At 45.7% G+C, this 21,694-nt stretch overlaps 2 protein-coding genes across 2 annotated transcripts; both read right to left on the bottom strand.

Annotated features, from left to right (window-relative positions):
* Positions 1–2,080: 2,080 nt before the first annotated feature.
* On the bottom strand, positions 2,081–14,945 carry PAAG_02632 (E3 ubiquitin-protein ligase HUWE1; the record flags this gene model as incomplete). The annotated part of the gene is made up of 7 exons (XM_002795110.2): positions 2,081–2,175; positions 2,258–2,602; positions 2,669–6,553; positions 6,633–6,713; positions 6,772–10,695; positions 10,782–14,739; positions 14,898–14,945. The coding sequence occupies 7 exons, from the start codon at positions 14,943–14,945 to the stop codon at positions 2,081–2,083; spliced, it is 12,336 nt and encodes a 4,111-aa protein (XP_002795156.1).
* A 1,365-nt stretch (positions 14,946–16,310) lies between these two features.
* Positions 16,311–19,902, bottom strand: PAAG_02631 (linoleate diol synthase; the record flags this gene model as incomplete). The annotated part of the gene is made up of 7 exons (XM_015844699.1): positions 16,311–16,637; positions 16,694–16,820; positions 16,888–19,069; positions 19,126–19,318; positions 19,375–19,423; positions 19,477–19,574; positions 19,630–19,902. 7 exons carry the CDS (start codon positions 19,900–19,902, stop codon positions 16,311–16,313), a joined length of 3,249 nt encoding a protein of 1,082 aa, XP_015701777.1.
* Positions 19,903–21,694: the final 1,792 nt, after the last annotated feature.

The raw sequence follows: 21,694 nt of genomic DNA, 5'->3' as shown, positions 1-21,694 counted from the left end.
TGTAGATCAGTTCTCTGCCGGCAATTCTGGATCAAGCCTCAAGTGGCTGTTAAAAATAGAATGAGGGGAGAAGAGCCGGTATCTTCCCAGCGACTTTATGAGATACATGCACTAGAGAGAGGAGAACTGATATGTGGATGCCTGCTTGCAATGGGTTAACAGGTGAGCCGTGAACCACGAAGGTACCATGAACCATGGCGGGTTGGTGGGTTGATGGGTTGACGGGTTTGATGTTGCGTTCGGCTTTTTAATATTTTTGCCGTTTCACGGAAAAACTTTATTTCGGCTGAAAGGCCTTGGCGTGCACAGACCGACTGGGTGGTCTGAGCCCTATGACTCAGCAGTTATTAGTCGGTGGTTTAAAAATGGGGCTCACTGTTTTCAAAACCATGATCAACTCTGTCATCTCATCTAAAATAAGCAGTCTACACACACTACACATACATTATAAATACAGCTCTATTCAATCTCACTGCTTCTTAGATTAAAGTTAGATTAAATTAAATTTAAATTCACCAAGAGTAAAAATCTAAAAATTATATTAGAATCATTGTTATTTAAAGTATATAAATAAATAAATAAATATAATTAAGATCTGCTTAATATATATAATTTTATGAAAAGATGTATAATTTATAATAAAAATTATATTGGAAAATTTCAAGTATATAGTCAAATATAATTATATAAAAGTTGAATATAATTTAAAATCTCAGTTAAATCTTATTAAATTACAGTATTAATTGCATATTATCATATTTTATATATATTTTCATATGCTTTTAACAGTAATATTTTATTATATTTCTTGAATTTTTATTTTTAATTAACTTTAATAATCTTTAATTCTACTTTCAATCTATCTCAAACTTTAAAGATATCAAATAATAATGAATTTATTTAAATAATAAATTTAATTCTAAATTTAAAATATATATTACAGTCTTAAATTATATTCAATGTTCTTAACATTATATTTAACTCAAGGTTTTTAATGTATTTTGTATTATAAATTATATACTTTTTCATTAAATTTATATATACTAGTTATATTTTATTATCCTAAACACATGTTTATATGCTTTTAATGAAAGTGATTTGATTATATTCTCAGATTTTTATTTTAATTAACTTTAATTTCCTAGTTCTAATTGTCAGGCCTATCCGCCTTCTTATGTAATCCGCACCGTATATAACTTCCGCGTAGCTAGCGATCGCTACATAATCAATCAAGCAATCTATCCTTCACACTAATTTGTTATAACCCTAATCTAACCCTAATTCTGGTGTTTAGGGTGACAAGGTTGAATAGAAGATGTATTGATAATATGTGTGATGACCGTGCAGAAATGTAGACCATGTTTTAGATGAAGTTGATCAGTTTTTTAAAATGCGAGCCCAATTTATAAACCAAGTTCAACTTTTGAAACCAGACTCAAGTGTAACCCGTCCCAGAGAGAGTGAAGTGATCGATAGGGGACGGAAGTACTGTAGAATGAATTAACTATACGCGATTTGAGAAGGCACCTCTAACTTTTAATTCTAGGGGGTGAGCTACCTATAGGTAGATACATGCATGGCAAGGGTCACACTGAGTGGTGGCTATCGACAGCAACGAGCAAAGTAGACATAACAGCTGGCCTGCACTCCAACTGGCCCCCTTTGACCCACCGCACCCAAGCAGACAAGATATTGGGAAAGGAAAAGGGTAAAAGGCAAAAGACGAACAGGAGCAACAACCGTCATCAGGAAGCAGTACACAGAAAAAAAGTGAAAAAAAAAACTTCCCGTGCCATTCAGAATGTACAGTTGGGAAGCGGAAAATGAAATATCATGGAAAGCCACAAAAAGACTGAGCACGCCGCCAGATGCTTTGATTAAACAAATGCATGGGTCATAACTACAAAAATAAAATAAAAAATAAAAAAAATAAAAAAATTCGTTGGAGTTAGGAAATTTTAGAATCAAGAAAATAAAATAAAAGCCGAATTTTTTTTTTAAAAAAAAAGGAAAAAGGAAAAGAATGAAAGATCACAGAAAAATCACAGTACGACAACAAGAGCACCCAATTTGGCTCCCTCTAGGCAAAACCGAAATATTCACTGCCCGCCGTCATCGCTGTGTAGAGCCGTTGCCGCAGCGTTTCATAATTGTCATACTCAGGCAAGTCGAGTTCTGTTGTATCCACGGTCAGACAGTCAGCTTATACATATCAATGAAGTAATTTCGGCGATAGGGAATGAATAAATGCGCTTACGGTTGAAACAGGTATGGGAGCTAGGAAGTCTATCCTTATGACCATAGTCCCGGTGGATATTGAATTTGCTGAATCCATTCATACCCTCAAGCTCCTTGAAACCATTAAGCGGAACTTTACTAGTGCCCGTAACGAATTGGAGGAGCTTCGCCCGCTCTTCTTTGTCAAACGAGCGTACCGCACGCCAGAACCATTGGATTTGAGGCGAGGACGCGGAATAGTTGTGGTATTCAGAATTGTTCTTCCAGTCATCCACATCAATTTCGGGAAGCCCAGAAATCAATAATTCCAGTTCTTGCTCGTTGAATATGGCAATAAGATCGGCAGGAATAATGTCATGGAAGCCTGTAAAGAAGGAATTATTACTTGTCCATTTAAATACAAAAAAATGGAGTTATATGGAAAACCCACCTTTCAAGAAGTTATCCAATTGGTCCTTGACAGAGCCAACCAACCGATATTCTACAACGCGCTGGACATATTCTTCTTTGTTCTCCTGAGTAACTGGAATATTACGACCATTATCCACTAAATCAATTATCTGCTTCTCTCCAAAATCGTCAGACTCAACTGAGAAGTTTTCAGTAAGGATGTCGGTTATATCATTTTCAAGCATCCACAGGAGAGATTTGTAGTAGTCGAGATCCAGAGTTTCCATGTCTTTGATAGAAACAGATTTCCCAAGGATACGCTTGTAGACTGCTCTGCTGAAATGGCAATCAAGAACACGGCCTTCGTACAGAGCTTTACCAATGATACGTCCAATGAATTTGAAGAACATCAAATGCTCTTGGTTGACTCCGCTGAGGCGATTCGGATGGAATGTCGTCCGATCGGAGGCCACAGGAATGAACAAGGCATAGTTGGGATTGAACATGCCACGTGCCAGGACTTGGAACCATTCTCGAGTGACTCCACCAGCGTCAACACCCTCCTCACCATGGAACCTGATATTGAGTTTGCCATATTTCATTTCGTCGGCGGACTTAAAGTAGAGTGACTTGAAAGAATCTAGGAAAACTTGCTCTCGGCGGACGGAGAGTTGGAGAGGCGCGTGGGTATGTCTGATTTCCGTGCCGCGCGAATGTATGCGACGATTAAAGTAGTTGCGCTTGTTATCAAATTCTAATACTTTCGGGTTCTTAACCAGAAGAGAGAACGTGCCACTCATAAGTTTGGGATTCTGCCGGACAAGTTCATTGAGAATCTTGCGATGGTCTTCCGTGAAGTTAAAGAATAACCCTTCCATTCCAGACTCTGGTGGAGGACTGGAAACTGAATATTCCCGTCCATGTCTTGAAAGAGGAGCATCCTTCAAGGTGGTGTTCTTGCACACAACCATCAGTGACTCAATGAGCGGCAGGAGTATTGTGGCCACATTGAGCATGTTCTCCTTCTGTCGAATTGCATGCAAGCAATCGCTCAATTTCACCCACAAGGGCCCAAACGTGGCACCTTCATATAGCGTCTTCAACACATCCTCTTTATTGGATGTCTCAGGTTCACTGAACTTTTCCTTATCAAGCCTATTCGGGTCAAATAGGTAGTCAAGCGCTGTCAAGACCCGGAGTAGTTTGGCTTGATCCGAACTTGCGGGAGAAAACTTGGAGAGCGCCATACCCTGCACGTCGATGCCAGTCTCCGCCTGATCAATATGAGGAAGAAGTTCGTCGAGGTCAACGAGGATTGAATTACTAAGAGATTGAGTTTGGGCGATCAATTCTTTACCAAACACTTCTTTCGCTCCAGGGATAGAGGAAAGATTGTTGATAGTTGAAAGAGTTTCTCGGAAGGTTTTACCATTGCATTCTCGTGCAGCAAGTATACGAACAACCAGTTGAAGATTGTGTTCTGGTACCACTGGAGGTTCAAGGATCCGGGGCTTTTTCTGCTTGTCATCTTCAACAGGTTTCCGCGATTCGGCCTTTTCCTCCGTAGATGGTCCAGCTACTTCTTCACTACCTTCCGCACGGTCATGTCCTTGCTCGTTGGGGGAAACATCAAGCATAGGCGTATCGCTCAGATGAGCAGCCTCATCAGCGGTTCCAGCTGCTTCATTTTGCTGGGTAATGTCTTCCACAGATTGCGCAGGTTGTGCAGCCTGGGTAGTATTTTCAGGCACTTCAGTCTCTTTCTCCTTAGCCTCTTTTTCTTTAGTATCTTTTTCCTGTTTTTCCTTGTCTTTTCGGAGTAGAAGCGTTAAGGGTTGGGTGATGCTATTGAGAAGACCCGATAGTTGCTCCATGCAACTAGGGCTATCCATGATTGACTTGCGATCGAGCAAAGCAAGTAGAGTATTCACTGCAAACTTAGAGGCCCTATGTTCCTTACCCTTGCCCTTTCGCCATGTTTTCATTTTAAGAGCTGAAACTGTGTCGTGCTCTGTGAGGAAAAACCATCCAATATGGGGATTGTACTGGGTGAGGAACGAGAGAGCTCCCAAACACTGCTGAATCACAATCAACGGCGTTACATCATTATTGCCACTGGGAACTGGCAATGATAGAGTTCGTTTCAATTGTGGCGTTCTCTGGGCAGATGTTGGGGTTTTAGCACGCAGGGATAGATGAGCAAAGCTGCGATCGACAGCAGAGACATCCGCACTTCCATCCTGGAGAATCAACAGCAAGAGACTTAGCACCTCGGACCGGTTCTGCCGATTTTGGCAGACATTATGAAGGATATCGTTGATATGATGCCGCGCATTTCCCTGAAGAGGCATGAACATAAGACGCAGAAGGGTAGCAACTCCTGCCTTGTCGAGCATCTGGACGATTTGACGGCGTTGGGGTTTCTTAGCACCCTGGTCACGTTGAGAAGTATCCGGTCGCGATCGCTGGTCCAATCTACCTACATCGGCAAACTGAGCAAGCCTTCGTCCGGTAAGTGCACGCGCCTCTGAAACAAATTCAGGACCTAGGGACGCGAGAATCTCTTCGGGCTGATCAGCAAGTACGGTTTGCCTCAGAGAGGGATCCAATGTAGCAATGAAACTGGCGGGGTCCATATCATCTGCAGCAGACGCGCTACCATTTGCCGCCGCATTCCGACGGGCAGCCTCTCGCTCGCGGCGACGGCGGTCAGCAACCTCCTGCTGCAAAAGTTCATCACGGATATCAGGAGGTAATGCTTCCAAAAATTCTGGATTTATCTCACTGGGCTCTTCACCAGACGCAGCAGCCTGTGATCTCTGCTCTGTAAGTTGTTGCATGATGACCTCCTCGCGAATGTCCTCAGGAAGTGCTTCCAAATATTCTGGATCAATGTCCATGCCAGTGATGTCGAGTTGTCGTCCGCGGATAGTTGTATGAACTCGAGGAACAGGTTCTGAAGAACCAGCTGCTGGCTCATTTTCGACTGCAGCTTGTTCTGTCTCTGTAGGCTGGACATCATCCATCGGCTCACTTTCAGGATGTTCAGCGCTTCGCTGGGCATTTTCCTCCGCAGCTCTCTCCGCTCTCTCTACCTCTTCCTGACGCCTCAACGCCGCCTCCTCCTCCTCTTTTTGTTTTCTCTCCCGCTCGGCTTCTTCCTTTGCAATTTGCTCTTGACGTTCCTTTTCCTTTCTCTCTTCTTCCTGGCGCTTGAGTTCTTCTTCCAGTTTCTTTTGTCTCTCCTTTTCCTCTTGGATGGCCGGAGGTACAAGAATTTTGAGTAGTGAATTGATAATTCGCTGAGCTTTCTCTAAATAATGACTACTGAAGAGCAGTCGTGCTTCTTCTTGCCAACGAGTCGAAGTAACCGAGAGCGCAAAGGTGACTGCCTGATAAGGATCATCACGAGGGCGAGTGGTTGTTGTTTGAGGGCGCGCAAGGCCAAACAAATCTTGAATACGGTTGGTAAAGACGTGACCTTGATCGAGACGAACGTGAACCCCATCTGGTCGGCTGATGACGCCAAAACCACCCCCGCCTTGACCAAGGGCTTGCATTATTGCGTTCATGAATGTAACCGGGCTATCCATCGAGAGAAGACGCCCCTGGTGGCTTGGATCGATTGCATGCACCCAGTCACTTAAAGCTTCAGGAGGACCTCTGGATCCAGGCCCACCATCGGCAGGGCGGTCGTTACGACGTAGCAGAGGGTTGGTTCCGTCGTCGTTTCCGCGTGGTGGCACTTGATTGCGATGAGCCCTGTAACTTGGAATGGGGATTATTCCGTGGCGGTTCCCTAAACTTCCAGAAAACATGCTCCATGGAGGGGGTGGAATTCCGCGGAATTGTCCATGGTGGTGGCGATGATGATCCATCGCTGGATCAGCGTCATGCATGATGAAGCGTTCCGGATGGTCGAAATCTATATTAAACGTTAGCAGCCATCACGATTGTACTGTTTTTGATACGAAAACAAATCAGGGAAGAAAGAGATATCATACCAAAGGTTTGAAGAAACTGATCGTCTCCGTCAAGTGCATCCAGCCCTTCTAGTTCATCTACCTCTTCATCTTCGTCCTCGTCTAAATAAAAAGTTAGATAAGTGGTAACACGCGCTAATAGATAAAATGGGATTCTTACCTTGGTCATCATGCATTTCATCATCTAGTAGGTCGTTATGAAGTTCTCCTCCCATACCCATATCCAATTCAAGCCGGCGGAGTTCAAGGCGGTTCCTATTTTGCTCCCCTAGAAGCCGAAATACATCTTGCAGATTAGACCGATGGTCTCCTTGGGCAAAATCTTCTAAATCGTTTTCGAGTTGGTGGTTCATACCGTCTTCGTCTTCATCATTGTCCGATATATCTTCGCTTTCCCACTCGCCTTCATCCCCATCCTGGAGGCTATCGTTGTCATTATCACCAGTGATCTCGCCCGCGATCAAGTCATCATCCATAGCAGATGAGCCCTCCTCATCTTCGTCATCGTCATCGTCATCCTCGTCATCCTCGTCATCTTCATCTTCATCATCATCCTCCTCCTCATCCTCGTCGTCATCGTCATCCCCTTCGATGAGGACTTCAATATCCATGCCCGAATCTCCAGGCAAACCTTCAATAGGTCCTCTTTCATCCAAGTCTTCATCGTCACTAACAACCTCTCCATCATTCTCAGGCAAGTCATCTTCATAATCCATTTCTTCATCGTACTCGTCATCGTACATCTCTTCGTCATCCTCCGATTCTTCACTACTGGTCTCCTCCTCATGATTCGGCTCAAACATGCCAAGCGTGGAGTTTCGGAAGAGGTCTGGGGTTTCCTCACGTTCATCTTCTACGTCAGATACAGAGGTTGCGGAAGAAATATCATCTTCATCAGTTTGACCTGGGGTGGTTTGAATGCTCGAACTTTCGCTCAGTAAGACAGCGGTTTGAGTAAGTTTGTTCAGCGGCCGAAGGATATATTTAACCGCTCTCTTTGCAGGAGGGAAATTGAGATCTATATCGGATATGGACGCGGTAAAGGCAGAAATAAAATGCTTTTCAAACATAATTTTTGCAACCTGGCGAGTAGATGATGGGTAATGAGTGGTTCCGTCTGCACTGGATGTCGCAGAAAGCATCTTGTCAAATAGATCGGCTAAACTCAAGAGTCGGGCATATTTGGTATCGAGAGGTTCGTTAGATGCATTGGCGTCTTTGTATGATTTCAGAGCGTGCTCTAAAACAAACTTGCGGACGAACAAGAGATCGGGCTCGTTATCGCCATCTGGAATGGTACGGCGCCTGGATGGTGCGCTGAACTCCCCTGTCTTGGCGCAAAGAGCCACAATCACCCGCATCGCCCAGTTAGACGTATTGACACGCTTTTTGAAGAAGATTGATTCACTGTGCTCCAGAGTGCCGATTGGGACCAGAGAATTCAGCAAATAGTTCAAGACACCGGAGCGAGGCTTTGAAGGAGCAGTAGCAAAGGGATCAGCCTTGCGAGAGAAGTTGATAAATTCTACCTTCGTACGATTATACGATGACAAGAGCTCAGTCAGGCACTGGAGTAGGAAGCAGCGGTAAATGTAGATCGGGTGCTCGTCTGCCTTAAATTGTGGCTTATCAGACTTCTTGGGGGGCTTAGTCGTCTGGTTTCCCGAAGTTGTTGAGGTAGGTGAGGCTGGTCCGCTGGCCATTTCAATATCGCCTTGGGTTTCTGTACGAGGTGTTGTCCTTTCGGAAGGCTCAACGGGTGATTCTTTGTCCTCGACATCGCGGTACGAGAGAAGTTCAGAGAGCAAATAATGAATCACGCCGTCAGGGTGTTCAATAACAGGCGCTTTTAGTTCGACGGCTCTGCCCTTTTCCTTGACATCTTTGCCCTCAGACGCCCGCACATCTTGAGGCTCAGTAAGCGCCTCCAAAGTTTCCGATTTGCTCGCAGTTTCCGTATCTTCCTGGCGGGAAGAAGTCTCATCACGCCCAGAAAGCACATCATTGGTTGGTTCGGACTTCAGGACCAGTAGTTGTGGTCGTTGGTGTGAATCGTATCTCTGTAGTTTTACCTTTTCATTTGTAACCTCCACAAACAAGGCAGGATTCCTCAGGATTAGATGCGCGAATTGACGAACGTATCCTGTAGTGTCTGTCTGCCTTGGTGACCGACTCTCGAAGCCAGCAACAATTTCACTTCTTATTATTTGGCGAACTGTATCATCATCTTCAATTATATGTCGCAGGATGACCATAAATGCATTCTGAAGCTTTTCATCTGAAGCACCGGCCAATTGCTTGATCATGACAAATAGACGTTGAAGGTTACGTTTCTCCCCTAATCGCACAGCAATTTCCCTTTCACGGGTCAAGATAACGAGTATGCGGGCAACGGATAGCGCGAGGGTTTCGTCTTTCCCAATCCGAGGTAGAATATCGACCATTGCCTCAAAAAGCTCCACCTTATTCGAAAGCGAAACGACCAGCTCCTCTAGTGCTGCTGGCTCTTCCGGTGCCGCAGGAGAATCAGAATTTGGTGGGTTCCATCGGATTAATGTTGGGGTTGCGTCATCTGAAAGCATTTTTTCAAGGATTAGCAAGACCTGGGGTATCCATGGACACGATTCTTCCGTGGGCTTTTCAGATGAGAAGGAAGGAATGTTGATAAAGCCAAGCAGACTCGAGAAATTTTCCTTGAGCTCTTCCAGCGTAGCTTCATACACTTCGCGGTCCTGCAGTACCAAGGCTAATAAGCCAGCATATGCAGCGATTTTCTTTCCCGCAGATTGGAAGTTCTCTTCCATCTGGAGAGAAATCAGGAAGTGCATCAGCGTCTCACCAACCTCCCGGCGGAAGTTAACCGGATCACGGAGTTTTGCAGTGGCAGACCCAATAAGATCAGAGAGCTCGAAAGTAATGTCATGATGAACATTGAGCACATCGAGACACCGCTCGATCAGGTTGCTTCGCACTTTATCGCGTTCCATGTCAAGGTCCTCAATGGCGACTACTTCTCGTCGTTTTGGGGAAGGAGTAGGTGGGCTGGTGGGCTGAGATCGAACAGCATTCTCCGCACGCCGAGAAGGGGTGTTGCTATTTTCACTACGTGGCTCTTCCTGGTCATTGAGGATATTGTCGATGCTCATAGCCAGAAGTCCGCTAGAGCTCGAAATAGCATTGTCACCCTGCACAATTTGATTGGGAACGGGATTTTCCGCGAGGCTCGTTATACTTTCCTCGTTCGTGCTTGGTTGGGCAATATGACCCAGCAACGACGCAAGATCGGTCTGGGCGGACGGCGTGGCTAAAGCATTATCCAATTGCTGCTGTGGGCTTCCAAGATTACCAAAGATGCTGTCACGGCGAGATGAACTGCTACCTGTTGTCTGTTCTAGATCATTGGGAGGGATTGGGCTCCTAGGCGGCGGCCGGAGACCAAGCTGGCTAGTGCAGTATTCCTCGGAGGCAGAAGCAGAGTTGTTGCACCGGTAGAGGGCCTCCCGGGCAAGGCTCTCATCATGACCGTTTTCTTTCAATGTAGACAAACGGTCCCTATGGCAGGTGAAGATTTTTGGTGTCACAGAAACTAGGGGAGGGAGGGTCTCACCACGACGGAAAGCTCCCATTTCGTATTCACTTTCAAGGACCGATCGGAGAATATCAATCAGAGATTTCAAAATAGAACTGGACGCTTCCTCGACAAAGCCCGAATTCCACATTTCCTGTACCATGGGAATAACTTCCATCCGTAATTCAACTAAGAACTGCGCAGGAAGGAAATAGTCAGGGCGATCCCTATCTCCACTGGTGCTTGCCATAGCCTGAGTCTGCGATGAGTCTATTATATATTGAGCGGACGTCATCTCGGAAAAGAAATTCAGAATGATCTTGATACCCCCATATGCGGAAGCAAGGCGTGCAGGGACATCTCTTGAGTTACTATTCACGGGTGTTTGGGGACCGAGAGACTTAATTTCATTCAAGAATAGTCCACACAATTGTTTCATCGCTTGAATCCCATTCAACTTCTTAAACGCAGATAGAATCATGGTCAGGCAATGAGAATGAGGCCGTTCGGCAGTAGCTACAAATCGAGTTAGTTCAACGATTTAGAATTAATTGGTATAAGAGAGTGGAACCTCTTGGTGGAGGGTTGATGAGGAAACATACTGTCAAATAGCAGTTGAGAAAACGAAGACAGGATGACGATGAGGTACGAAAACCGGTCTTTCACGCATGATGTTTTCTTGGCAGCATCGAGGTCAAGCTGCTCGAGAACCACTGACGCAATCGCATCAGCAACAGTCCCAGCCTTTTGCCGTTGATAGGTATCCATTCGTCGTTTGCTGATAAGTCCATGTCCCAGGAGGTGGAAGAAACCAGTTATCGAGGATGGAAGAGAACTGAGCAAATAACGGAGAGTTTTGACATTCTTAAATGCTGCACTTTTCTCCACGCTCAGGGTTGAATGGGGGGCCGAATTTTGAGATCTAGCCTCGCCATTGGGCAGTGCAGCAACGGAATTTACCACAGTTGCAGCTCTTTCAGCAGCATTTCCCGGCACTACATCGCCAGGTTCAGACGCATCGTCAGCGGGGGCGGTATTTGGCGGTTCAATCACCTCCTCTCCACCAAACCCATATTCAGAAACTCTAGTCGCTTCATTCCAAGGTTCCGGCATGTCTTTTTGTAATAAAATTTCCTCCCACACACATGCGGAATGCAATGACCCAAGAGACTTGATAAGGGCAACATATTTATCTGCCAAATTTACCTGGACAAAAGGAGACGTTTGTTGGCTAGGCCGGGTATTATAGTTTGGTGGAGTGTATGCTTCGCGAAGGATATCCGTAAGTGTACGAACAGCCACGAGATGCTTCGCGAAATATGTTCCTGTAGCCCTCACATCTTCGGAATCTGGAATCTTGGCAGTAGAGTCTTGGGGTTGTTGCTTTCTTGAATGAGTCAATGGAGAGAAAAATCCGGCATTGCCGGAGTGTCGCCAGAACGGAGCTAACCGGTCAACAGCATCTTGGGTTCGTTTCGTAAGAGAGGGTAGGACAAGGTGTGGCTTCACCTCGACCATCAAATGGATCACCTGTGTTAACTGCTGGCTCGCTTCCGTATTATGGAAATCAAACGGTAGACTCTGAAGCGTAGCAAAGTCGAGGACATACTCAACCCCTCCAGCTTCGATGAAAGTGTTGCAAATTGTATGGTTCTCGAAAAAGGCATGAAGAAACCTCACAACAGGGAACATGTAATTTGGAACAGAAAGGCCATGACTATCAACATCGTTGAAGTCCCAGTTTCCCAGCTTAGGGGAAGTCAGTTCAGGAGTTGTTGTGGTACTCTGCATCTCAGAATCCGCAGGCTCTGCTCCTGATGAAGATTGCTGCTCGCCATGAGTGTTGCTGAATGCAGAACCAATGTCACCAACCAAGGAAGAGGGACCTCCAGCAACTGAAAGCTTTCCATCCTCCCCTTCCGTCCAGAGTTTAGCTCCCATCCCACGCTCCCATGCTTTGGATTTGCAATGCTGCGTCACGCGAGCAACCATAAGCAAAACCGAGCTCATGACTGCAGACTTGAGAGGGGGGTGATGTCGAACAAGTTCGTCGAATGAGTTACCCAATACACGAAGTAGATTCGAATCAGTTTTCATACATTTCACGTGCTCGGGACTTTCGAAGATATCAAAAAAGCTTTCAAGGGCATCTGACTTTCGGAACAACTCAAGACCCCCTTGGTTAAGACAGATAGCCCCGAAGGCTTGTGGAATACACACTATAGCTTCAGTCGAAGGCAATATACCCTCAGCAAGTTTGCGATCAGGTGGTCTGACAATTTTGGATCTGAGGGTTTCATGTTCACTGGGCTCCGCAAGTGCGGGGATGAAAAAAGGCCGCAATTGGGTCGGAGTATCACCACCTTCTTCAGCAGCAGCAGCAGCAGCAGCGGTGTTATTTGTTGCATCACTGGGGATAGAACGGCCCGTCACCGATTCCAGGAGGCTTTTGCTCAATCCGGCTTCTGCAATGACAGCGTAGCTAGTTGGCTCATTATGAATGAAATGACTCAAGATATTCACTGCACCACTCCACACATGAGAACCATAAATTCGGGCGTTCTCCAAAACCAAACGAAGCGCTGTAAGAAGTGGAGGAGAATCAATAAGATTCCGAAGCAAGCGCTCAAATCCACCGCTGTCATGTTGCATTACATGATTGACAAATTTGAAGAGCCATCTCAAAGACTGTTGCTGGAAATATGGAACCTGGTAGTCGATGGCTGGCGTTCTAAATTGAACCGGAATACCCTGTCCCTTAGCCACTAAATCAAAGGATGTTCTCGTCTCGTAGGAAATCAAATCCGAAATGCCATGGAAACCCCTAGCTGCAGCCAGTGTGGCCAGAGCATCCCTAACAGAGTGAACAAAAGTGTCCATGAATTCCATAACTCGAGGATAGATCCTCCTCGCTTTCTCTGTCCTAAGGTTCAAAATATCGACGAGCAGAGGGATCAATCCAGCCGCCACGAGAGTTTCCGGTGTCCGCGTTCCACAATTTGGAAGCGTTCGAAGCAAGGTAAACAATGCTTCCCGCCAATCATCAGCTTCCGGTGGGTCGTCTGGGCTCTCCTCCACGGCGAGGTCTGCCACTGCTTTCCGTGTGAGGAACATGAGAATTCCATGATTGACATTCACATTGAGTGCGGCGCAAACGTCTGCAGCTCTAGTTTTATGTTTTGCCAGAGCATCGAGACAGTTGAGCGCGAAAGTTTGGTTAAGTGTTGAGGCGGTAATGTCACCAGTGGCACCGAGATGGACAAATTCAGCTAGTTGATATGAAAGTTGCAGGCGTTTCGGTACATCAGCATCATGATACAGGACCTTTTGTTGGAAAAGAGTCTCTGGATAAATGTATGCCAAGTTCGTAACTGCAAGAACTCTAATAGCAAGGATTTGACGTCTGGTCTCAGTGGTTGATGTAAGGGCATATGCAACGCGGAGTCGATGTAACAAGTCATATTTCGAAGAATCCTTGGGAAGATCTTCCAGGTGCTCTTGTAAAACGTGCTCTATTCTTGAAGATACTATTGTTGAGCTCGGGATCTCACGCACTTTCATTCCTCTGCTCGCTTCCTCGGGCTTATGAGCGGGAGAATGGGCTTCCGCCGTTGGCGAATCATCAGTGGCAGAACTTCTACTCATCCTCGAGCCCGGATGAGTGGATGTTCTGCGCAAAGGAGCTGGTGTGGCTGGAGTATGTGGTGTACTTCCAGATGCTTCTGTAGGTGCAGGTCCATTATTATCTGATGGAGGAGAGTAATACGACATGCTAATGCTGCCCCACTCTTCCCACTCGTTGGCAGGGAGCCCATCAGGTTCTGAGGTATCAGAGGGCTCTTTAGTAAGAGCAATGAGGTCATTCGCATTACATTTGGCGACAGAACCCCGACGGCTAGCCTGTATGTGAGTAATTTTCTCTTTCCCTTTAAAACTTGATGAAGCATCAGCTGGTTTTGCAGGGGCCGGTTTAGGAAAAGGTGCGGCAAGCTTTTCGACGCGCTCCAATTCAATATTGTAGTGAGATGCAAGTAAACTCTGATGAAAATGGGTACTATTTGATTGCCGTTGTCTGGAGAAGTACCGCTGGGCGAGGCTAATACCCAGACGAAGAACACATTGTAGTAGGGAAAGTGAGGTCGTATTCAGGAGGTCATTTAGGCGGTCGCTGCTACTGTAGAGGGTCCGATTGCCACATTTCTCGAGCAGGAGTCGTGAAAAGTCCAGGAGTGCTTCGACCAACTCTCGATCTCCTTCAGGCCCAAAGCCAAGTTTGTCCAGATGGGTTTCCGCCGCTACAGTGGTTGGTGCAATCCCGGCAGAAACGCAAGCGTCTTGAAGGACAAGGCGGCCAAATGGTTTCGTCTGCGGTCCCGATTTGAGATCATACTTTTCTACTACAAGCTGGAGGATCTCATCAAAACGGTTCAGAACCCTGATCCAGTGATATAGATCACCTCGTGGGAAAGGCCATCGGCGGGGGAAGGTCGAAAGGTATGACGGAAGCTCTGGGATGTCAACGGTGATGGTTTGTTGAATGAAGGTAGCCAAAGCGGGAGACTGTAAAATAAGGAAAGGAGTAATTAGCTTTGAAAATTGATTTGTCGTTTTCTCCCACCTCCTAAACTGGTTATTAGGATTATCCCGGGGTAGGGGAGGGGGTGTGTTTGTAGACTGAGGATATTAAAGGAAATAGAAAAGAATCGAGAAGCACTTACGATTGTAGCCTCATGTTTAAGGCCCGCCACCTTTTTTATTCTCCCCATATTACAATATTACCTTGCAGTCCACCATGAGCAGTCGTGCGACTACCAGCAACCTGGAAGAAGGGAGGATAACCCCCCGGAGACGAGTAGCTTGATATTTGTTGGGTTCGCCCCACAGTCGGAACGACGAGCTGTTTGTGAGAGATACTTTGGACACCTCTCAAACCTGCTGCCGGTGAGTTCGAGAAGGGATACTGATCTGATAAGCAAGTAATCGGATGCGTTTGAGTTAGATAGGTCCAGACAACAGAGGTGCAGCTTTTTTAGTAGCAAGGTGAGGTTGGGTTCAGGCTCAGGTGTATGATTGACGCGACTGGCAAAAAAGCAAAGATTAAACAGCAAGCAGCAGGAAAACGAGTGCAGGTCGAATTCCCAGAAGCTTGAATGCTTGACCTTATTGATAAACCGTTGGCTATTGAGGTTGGAGGCTGATGGGAAGGAGTGGAAGGGATTCTTCTGATGGAGAAAATATCGAGAGTTTGTTGATGTTGGGTTTCTTTTGACGTTGGTTTTGAGCCAGGCCCGAAATTATTGCCCTGTTTGTCACTGCTGCAAACTAACGCCTGGAAATTATCACCAAAGGGTTTGTAGGGGGGAAGGCCGGCTGCACTAGCCAGTGTTGCCACTTTAATATTTCCACTCTCTATATCCACGCACACTAGTCGGTGGGGAGTCTCCACTGCTGTTAAGAGTGAAGTTCCCTAACCATCACACTGACTGACACATCATTTGTGAGACGTCAAATCGCTGGATAATTCGAATGGTTTCTACTGATCTCTTCCTATCGTGTATCTGCGAGCTGTTCGGTGAGGGTCTGGGTTTCTATTTCAGGTAGAGAGTCTTCCAGCGGCAATGCCTATTGGGCAGTTAGTTATAACATCAGCAATCAGCTGCAGTGTTTAGTTCACAGTTAAAAGTGGTTTTAAAAGATGGGCGCATAATTGACCGAGGCCCCCTCTAAAATAAGCACGGTCTAAAATGACTAGTGTATGTAGTTTTAATGAGGCGTGTCATGATTTGTTAGCATACACCACATCGAATTTTTTTTTTTCTGGCCGAGATTTCAAACCACTTTCAACAAACTCTTTGCCCATCAGCCACGATGTCTAGATCTTAGGCACGATAAAAGCTACCAGGCCAGCTAGTCTTCGTATTTGAGTTCAAAATACGGGCATACGGGTTGAGGTAGTAGTAGTTTGCAATCACCCAGTTCAGTATATGCTGAGAATATAGATAACTACCTGGTAGGTAGTTATAGTTTTATAAACGCATCTTGTCAAATATATATACATCTACACATATAGCTAAAACAAAAAGCTGGTCTGTGAAGAAGAGTTAATCTGTTACCACACGCAAAACAACCCTTTACTCCGTAAGAAGCGGCAATTCCCCATCCCACTGTACCTTCATCGTGGATGGGAAGGGAGAGTAGGACGTATAATCTGCCATTAAATATTTGCAGATGCCACCAGGGCCAGGAATCCTCCTTAATTCACCTTGAGGGCCCCGTGCTCGGCGTAGGTTCTCCAGCTTCCCCACCGTTTTCAACATTGTCGACAGCGCTACATTGCAGATCCCGAAACCCAAGCATTTATGGGGCCCCTGTCCTAGGTGGACGTATGAGTTAACGTCACGCGTCAAATCAACCTTTCTGGGCTCAGGGAACCTCTTGGGATCCATAGATGCCTGAACCTAATAGTGGAATCAGCATTTCGTTATGGCAGAATTCTGGGCTTATTATTACCTACCAAGTTACAAAGGACCCGGTCTCCAGGCTCCAACTTAAACTCGTTTTCGCCATCTTTGATTGAAGTCTTCGTGACGACATCCCGGTACAAAGCTACGGTTCCTCGAAGTCGGGCTCCCTCCAGGGCACTGCGATTTAGTCAATATAATATACATATGCGCCGTTGTACGGCGACTTGATGACAAAGAGACCTACTATTTCAAGAGGAGCTCATTAGCCTCCGCGGTATCTAACTTCGACAGCCGATGGATTTCAGGCCAATGGATAGAACCTTCCTCTGACAAATAGTACTCGAGACACTGCGAGAATAGCTGTGCCTGGTTTGCTACCATTCCCCCTGCCGTGGGGAGCATATGTGTCCAGACAATTTCCTCCGGGAGCAATCCCGTAGCCAGTAAACGGCGAATCATATGGACCCCGTACTCCATCAACACATCACTTCCATATAACCGTCCAGCCATGCTTGCAAGAAATCCAGTTTGCTTGATCAATAGCACATGTAACATGACAATGTCCCCAAGCTGTTGAGTTAGCTTCCGAGCCACTTGACGAAGCGGGAAGCTTTTTGCAGGATCTGCATCGAAAAAGATGCAGGTGAAAACAAGAGCCATGATCCCGTACATTTCGGTCTCGGTATATATACCGCGTGGATTCTCCTCTGTCTTGAGCGGAAGCGAAAAGACAGCAGCTGCAAAATGGACATGGGCAAGATTTGCAACATCTCGCACGATGTCCACCTGGCTGACTCCGGCAATCTTGTATGATTTGCGGTGAAGAAGTTTGAGGGATATCTGCTCATAAAATTTTTTCACTTCCCCTTCCCATGTTCTTTGATATAACGCCTTTCTCATCATCTCCCTCGAAGCTGCATTGGCTGGATCATCTCCAGCCAGCATAAAGTCTCTGCCAAACGGTTTAGCCCCTTTATGCATTAAAAACTCGATGGCTTCACCCCATGTAACTTTAAAATCCCTTTGGTTTTTTAGGATTGCATCGCATGCAGCGTACGACTCGATCATAATTGGGTGTTGAATTCTGGCTGGCCTATCCCATGAATAATTCCCTACAAGATCCAATTTCGTAAGGACTTCTTTGTTTTCAACTGGAATCACTAACGGGAAGTGTGCATAAACTGAATTCGATTTGAAGTGATTTGGAAAAACCCTAAGGAATAGTTTATAAAACACATGACCCTGGTCAACAGAGTTGTCGAAGTTTGCTTCCTTAAATCCCCAGTTTGTTAGATTCTTTGGACAATAATCCACTGTATAGAAACGGTCACCGCGCACCAAGGCAACGGCATCGGAAAGAATTGCCCGAGATATAGTAAAACTCGCACAGAGGCCACTGCCAGGTACCATGGCTGCCTTTGCCTCCTCGACAATGACACCAGGATAGAGTTCAACGTTGTCGGGATGATCATACAAATGCTTGAGTTGATCAGCAATGTAGGGGTCAGAGTTGATGTCTTCGAAAGTTTCGTGGGGCTTGAGATTGAAATATTTGCGAAACTCATTGAGACTCGAAAGTCTCCATGATCGCGCTTGCTTGATACCCAGGATTTCCGCAACCCGGAGGACGGGAGGTATTTGTGAAGCGCCAAACCGACCCGCACAGTCTTCGATGCTTTCCGCAAGAATATTAACCAGGTCGTCATCACTGAACAAACCATTGGGCTCACGTTCCAACTTTGCGAAAGGTCGCTTCGGAGGATCCTCAGAAAGTCCCGCCTCCCATTTTTCAAGAATCCGCAAGTATTCAGACCAAGCGATATTCCTCAGGTCCTTACTATCGCCAAATAGCTCTTTTAAAACACCTTGGATCCATTTGTCGTCGCGCTCTGAAATACATGAATGCCAGCGATATATCAAGTTAAATTCCGCAGATACCTGGTTGCCGCTTGCCTCGTTAATCTCTGTACCAAACAGACCATTTGTAGATTCTAAACGGGGATCAAGACTCCAATCACTTTTGGTCCTGTTGACGTTGAGAATAGTTCGCACGTAGTCTTTTAAAATTAGATTTATGTATAGGCCGCATGTGATAAGGCGCCCGGTTTGGAAAAGGTCATTGTCGTATTTGGAGTAACCCTTAGCATTAAACTCATCTGATTTGGTGAAACGACCGTCTTGGTTGATCACAGCGAGATTCTCAACGACATAGTTATGGAACCGGTTAAACATTATAAGGAGCACGCCGACACCTGGAGGGAATCCTAGAATTCCCTTGTTCGAAAAGCAGTCTGGCTTTAGCTTCCCGCCCTTGAAGGTGCGGACTGCATTCTGCTCTTCCTGATTACTACCGTATAGAGGGGAAAGATCAAGGTACGAGGAAGTAAGGGAGCGGGTGTTGTCCTGACGGTCAGTGCGAAACAAGTCTATTCACACGTAAGAATCGTGGCAAAAGCTGCTGAACAGGACTGTAGGTGGTTACCATGGGTAATGACAGTGGCCAGGTAGAACAACATGCTTGATATTCTATTAGGATGAGGTTCAAACCTTTTCCTAACCAAGAGGCTATCGAAGAGTGTACCCGGGTCTGGCAGTGCAGTTGGTTGTATCGATTTCGGTGGCACAGTCCTTGCATATGAGGAGCCCGCAGCACCAATTTGCGGCCAAAGGACATTCTATCCCAAAATTAGCTTGTTTAGCAACAGGACAGGAATAATTGATATCATTTTACATTATGCGAACCATCTGCCTGTCTATAAACATACTGGTCACCAAGATATCTGGGATCAGAGCGTCAGTAAAAAACGCGGCAAAATGCAGAAGGTATACCTACGACAATGGCGGATGCTTGAGATCGTTCCAGAGCAAAGACAGAAGAGCATGGTTTAATCTATCCGCATTGGGGGATCTGGAGGGTAAAGATGAAGCGAGCTACATGATCCGAATAAATATTTGTCACGGATGTCGCTTTAACCATGAAGCCTACCTGTATCACTCTTTCTAGGATATAATCTTTGTCATTGACTGGTTTTCCCGTTGCAGCATTCCGAACAACTTCAACCAGCGTATCAATATCCTTAATGCCGACGCTCTTTAAATCGGCTATTAAACCGGGTTCGGGTGGGGTGTCATCGATATAACTGCCGTTGCCAGTTCGGGTGGGCAGCGGACGCAGTGAAGAGTGAATGAGTTGGCTGATTTGAGAAATACTATTTCCGACCTTTCCACGGATGAACGAATTCCCATCAAACCCTGTCATTCTCGACGCCGACTTCGCAACGGCAATGACATGGAACAGCGCTCTGGGTCAGATGTTAGCGCTGTGGCGCGATAACAATAAATGCATAAGACAATGTTGGAACCGAAACTCTTGACATGCATGATGCAGGAGCATCCACAACTTTATATTCTTCTCCCACGCGAAAATTGTCATATGCTCATTTTTCACGCAAAAGACAAGGAAACCAAGCATTACGAGGACTGTAGGACAGATATCATCTCTAGCCAACCAAGACAATGGCATATGAGCTGCAATAATACGGAAAGGAAACATATCGTTGGACAAAATAGAGAAGAGGCAAGGGATAGTGAAACAACACGACACGGCTTACCGAAATATTCTTTTCAGGGTATCAGACGACCAAATAGCGGCGCTCGTTCTGATGCCAAAAATGAAAACGGGAGTTTGCGACCACCGCACTGCCAAAAAGAACCCGGAAGAGCAAGCATTAGACATCTTCTAAATGATTATAGGAAAAGAATGTGACTCAAAACATATGGAATGCATTAGTCCCCTAAAAAAAAGGATTCGCATTTCATGATGCTGTAAACACGGTGGGCTGAGTCTTCTAGCTCCCACTGCCCGCAATCCCTCGGATGCAGGTACAGGGGCCGGAAAGGATGAAGGTTGAAATTCCACTCCATTGAGGGCAACTAGTAAATTGTCAGTGATAATGTAGCAATAGGTGTTACGGTTAGCTCAGCGGTGCGACGTAGTTGTGGTGATCTGAGCGACGTCCAGTTTCTGTTGGCTGTTGCCGCAAATTGCGGTTTGATCAAAATATTGCCTCATAAGTAGTTAAAGGCTGTAGACAGAGCATGCTAGTCCTCAGAGCTCATGGGTAGTCCTCATAAATAGTTGTCTGACATGACCATCCTTTGCGCTGGCACATTGTCATTCTCGAGAAATGGTCTTCAAGGCAATTCAACCCACATTTAATGGGAGCCTATTGGTGCTTTGTTTTGGAACATACAGGTACTACTAGAGATAAATTCTCGAGTTCTCTAAATGTCGCCTTGGAGGGCGGACCATCCCAAGGTCCGCTTCCACAACTTTTGGGAGGATTTGGATCCGCGTTACCCGTGCATGCGTCGGGTATAGGACAGAGATGTTCACCCATTCCCGCTCCAAGTGCAAACAGATCGTCATGACCCTATTTCGGATATTCTACCGGTTAGTTTTTCCACCGGACTTGTGACGTCAGCTTACTTAGTTTAACATTCTAGGCAACATTGAAATATGCCGACAGTGAGGCAGATTTCGGTGGCACACCAATATATCGAGTAGAGGAGAGCGATGTGGCCCACAACCAGATGCTCAAACGTGTTTTTAATAGCAGAACTCTCGGTGGATCTTCATCTAGTTACCATACTTGGCGATAATTTTGACTCAGATAAGGGAAGAGGGCGAAGAATTTTCTGTGAGTAGCTCATCGGTAACAAATAAGAGTAAAGTATTACTGCGAGAGAGACATTCGCAAACGAGAAGAACCTTGTGATGTAGGTAACTAATAAATAATACATAACTAGCTGATGAATGCAGGTATGTTAGGGTAACGTTTCATATTTGACAAGGTTCTCCAAACCCCAAGGATCCCAGATCTCGTAGAAATAGATATCAAAGCGAGCGAGCGCTAATGCAGGTTACCATGAAAATCCATTCATTGACATCCAGCCAGTTTGGATTTCGAAAGATCGCGTCGCGAAACGCGATAGACGCCTCTACGGCCGAAGAATACCTCTTTTCGCCTAGCAAAAAAAAAAAAAAAAAA

This window comes from Paracoccidioides lutzii (assembly GCF_000150705.2).
Source record: "Paracoccidioides lutzii Pb01 unplaced genomic scaffold supercont2.6, whole genome shotgun sequence".
Taxonomy (NCBI): domain Eukaryota; kingdom Fungi; phylum Ascomycota; class Eurotiomycetes; order Onygenales; family Ajellomycetaceae; genus Paracoccidioides; species Paracoccidioides lutzii.
Note: the sequence above shows the minus strand (reverse complement) of the source record. Positions and strands in the feature narration are given on the sequence as shown.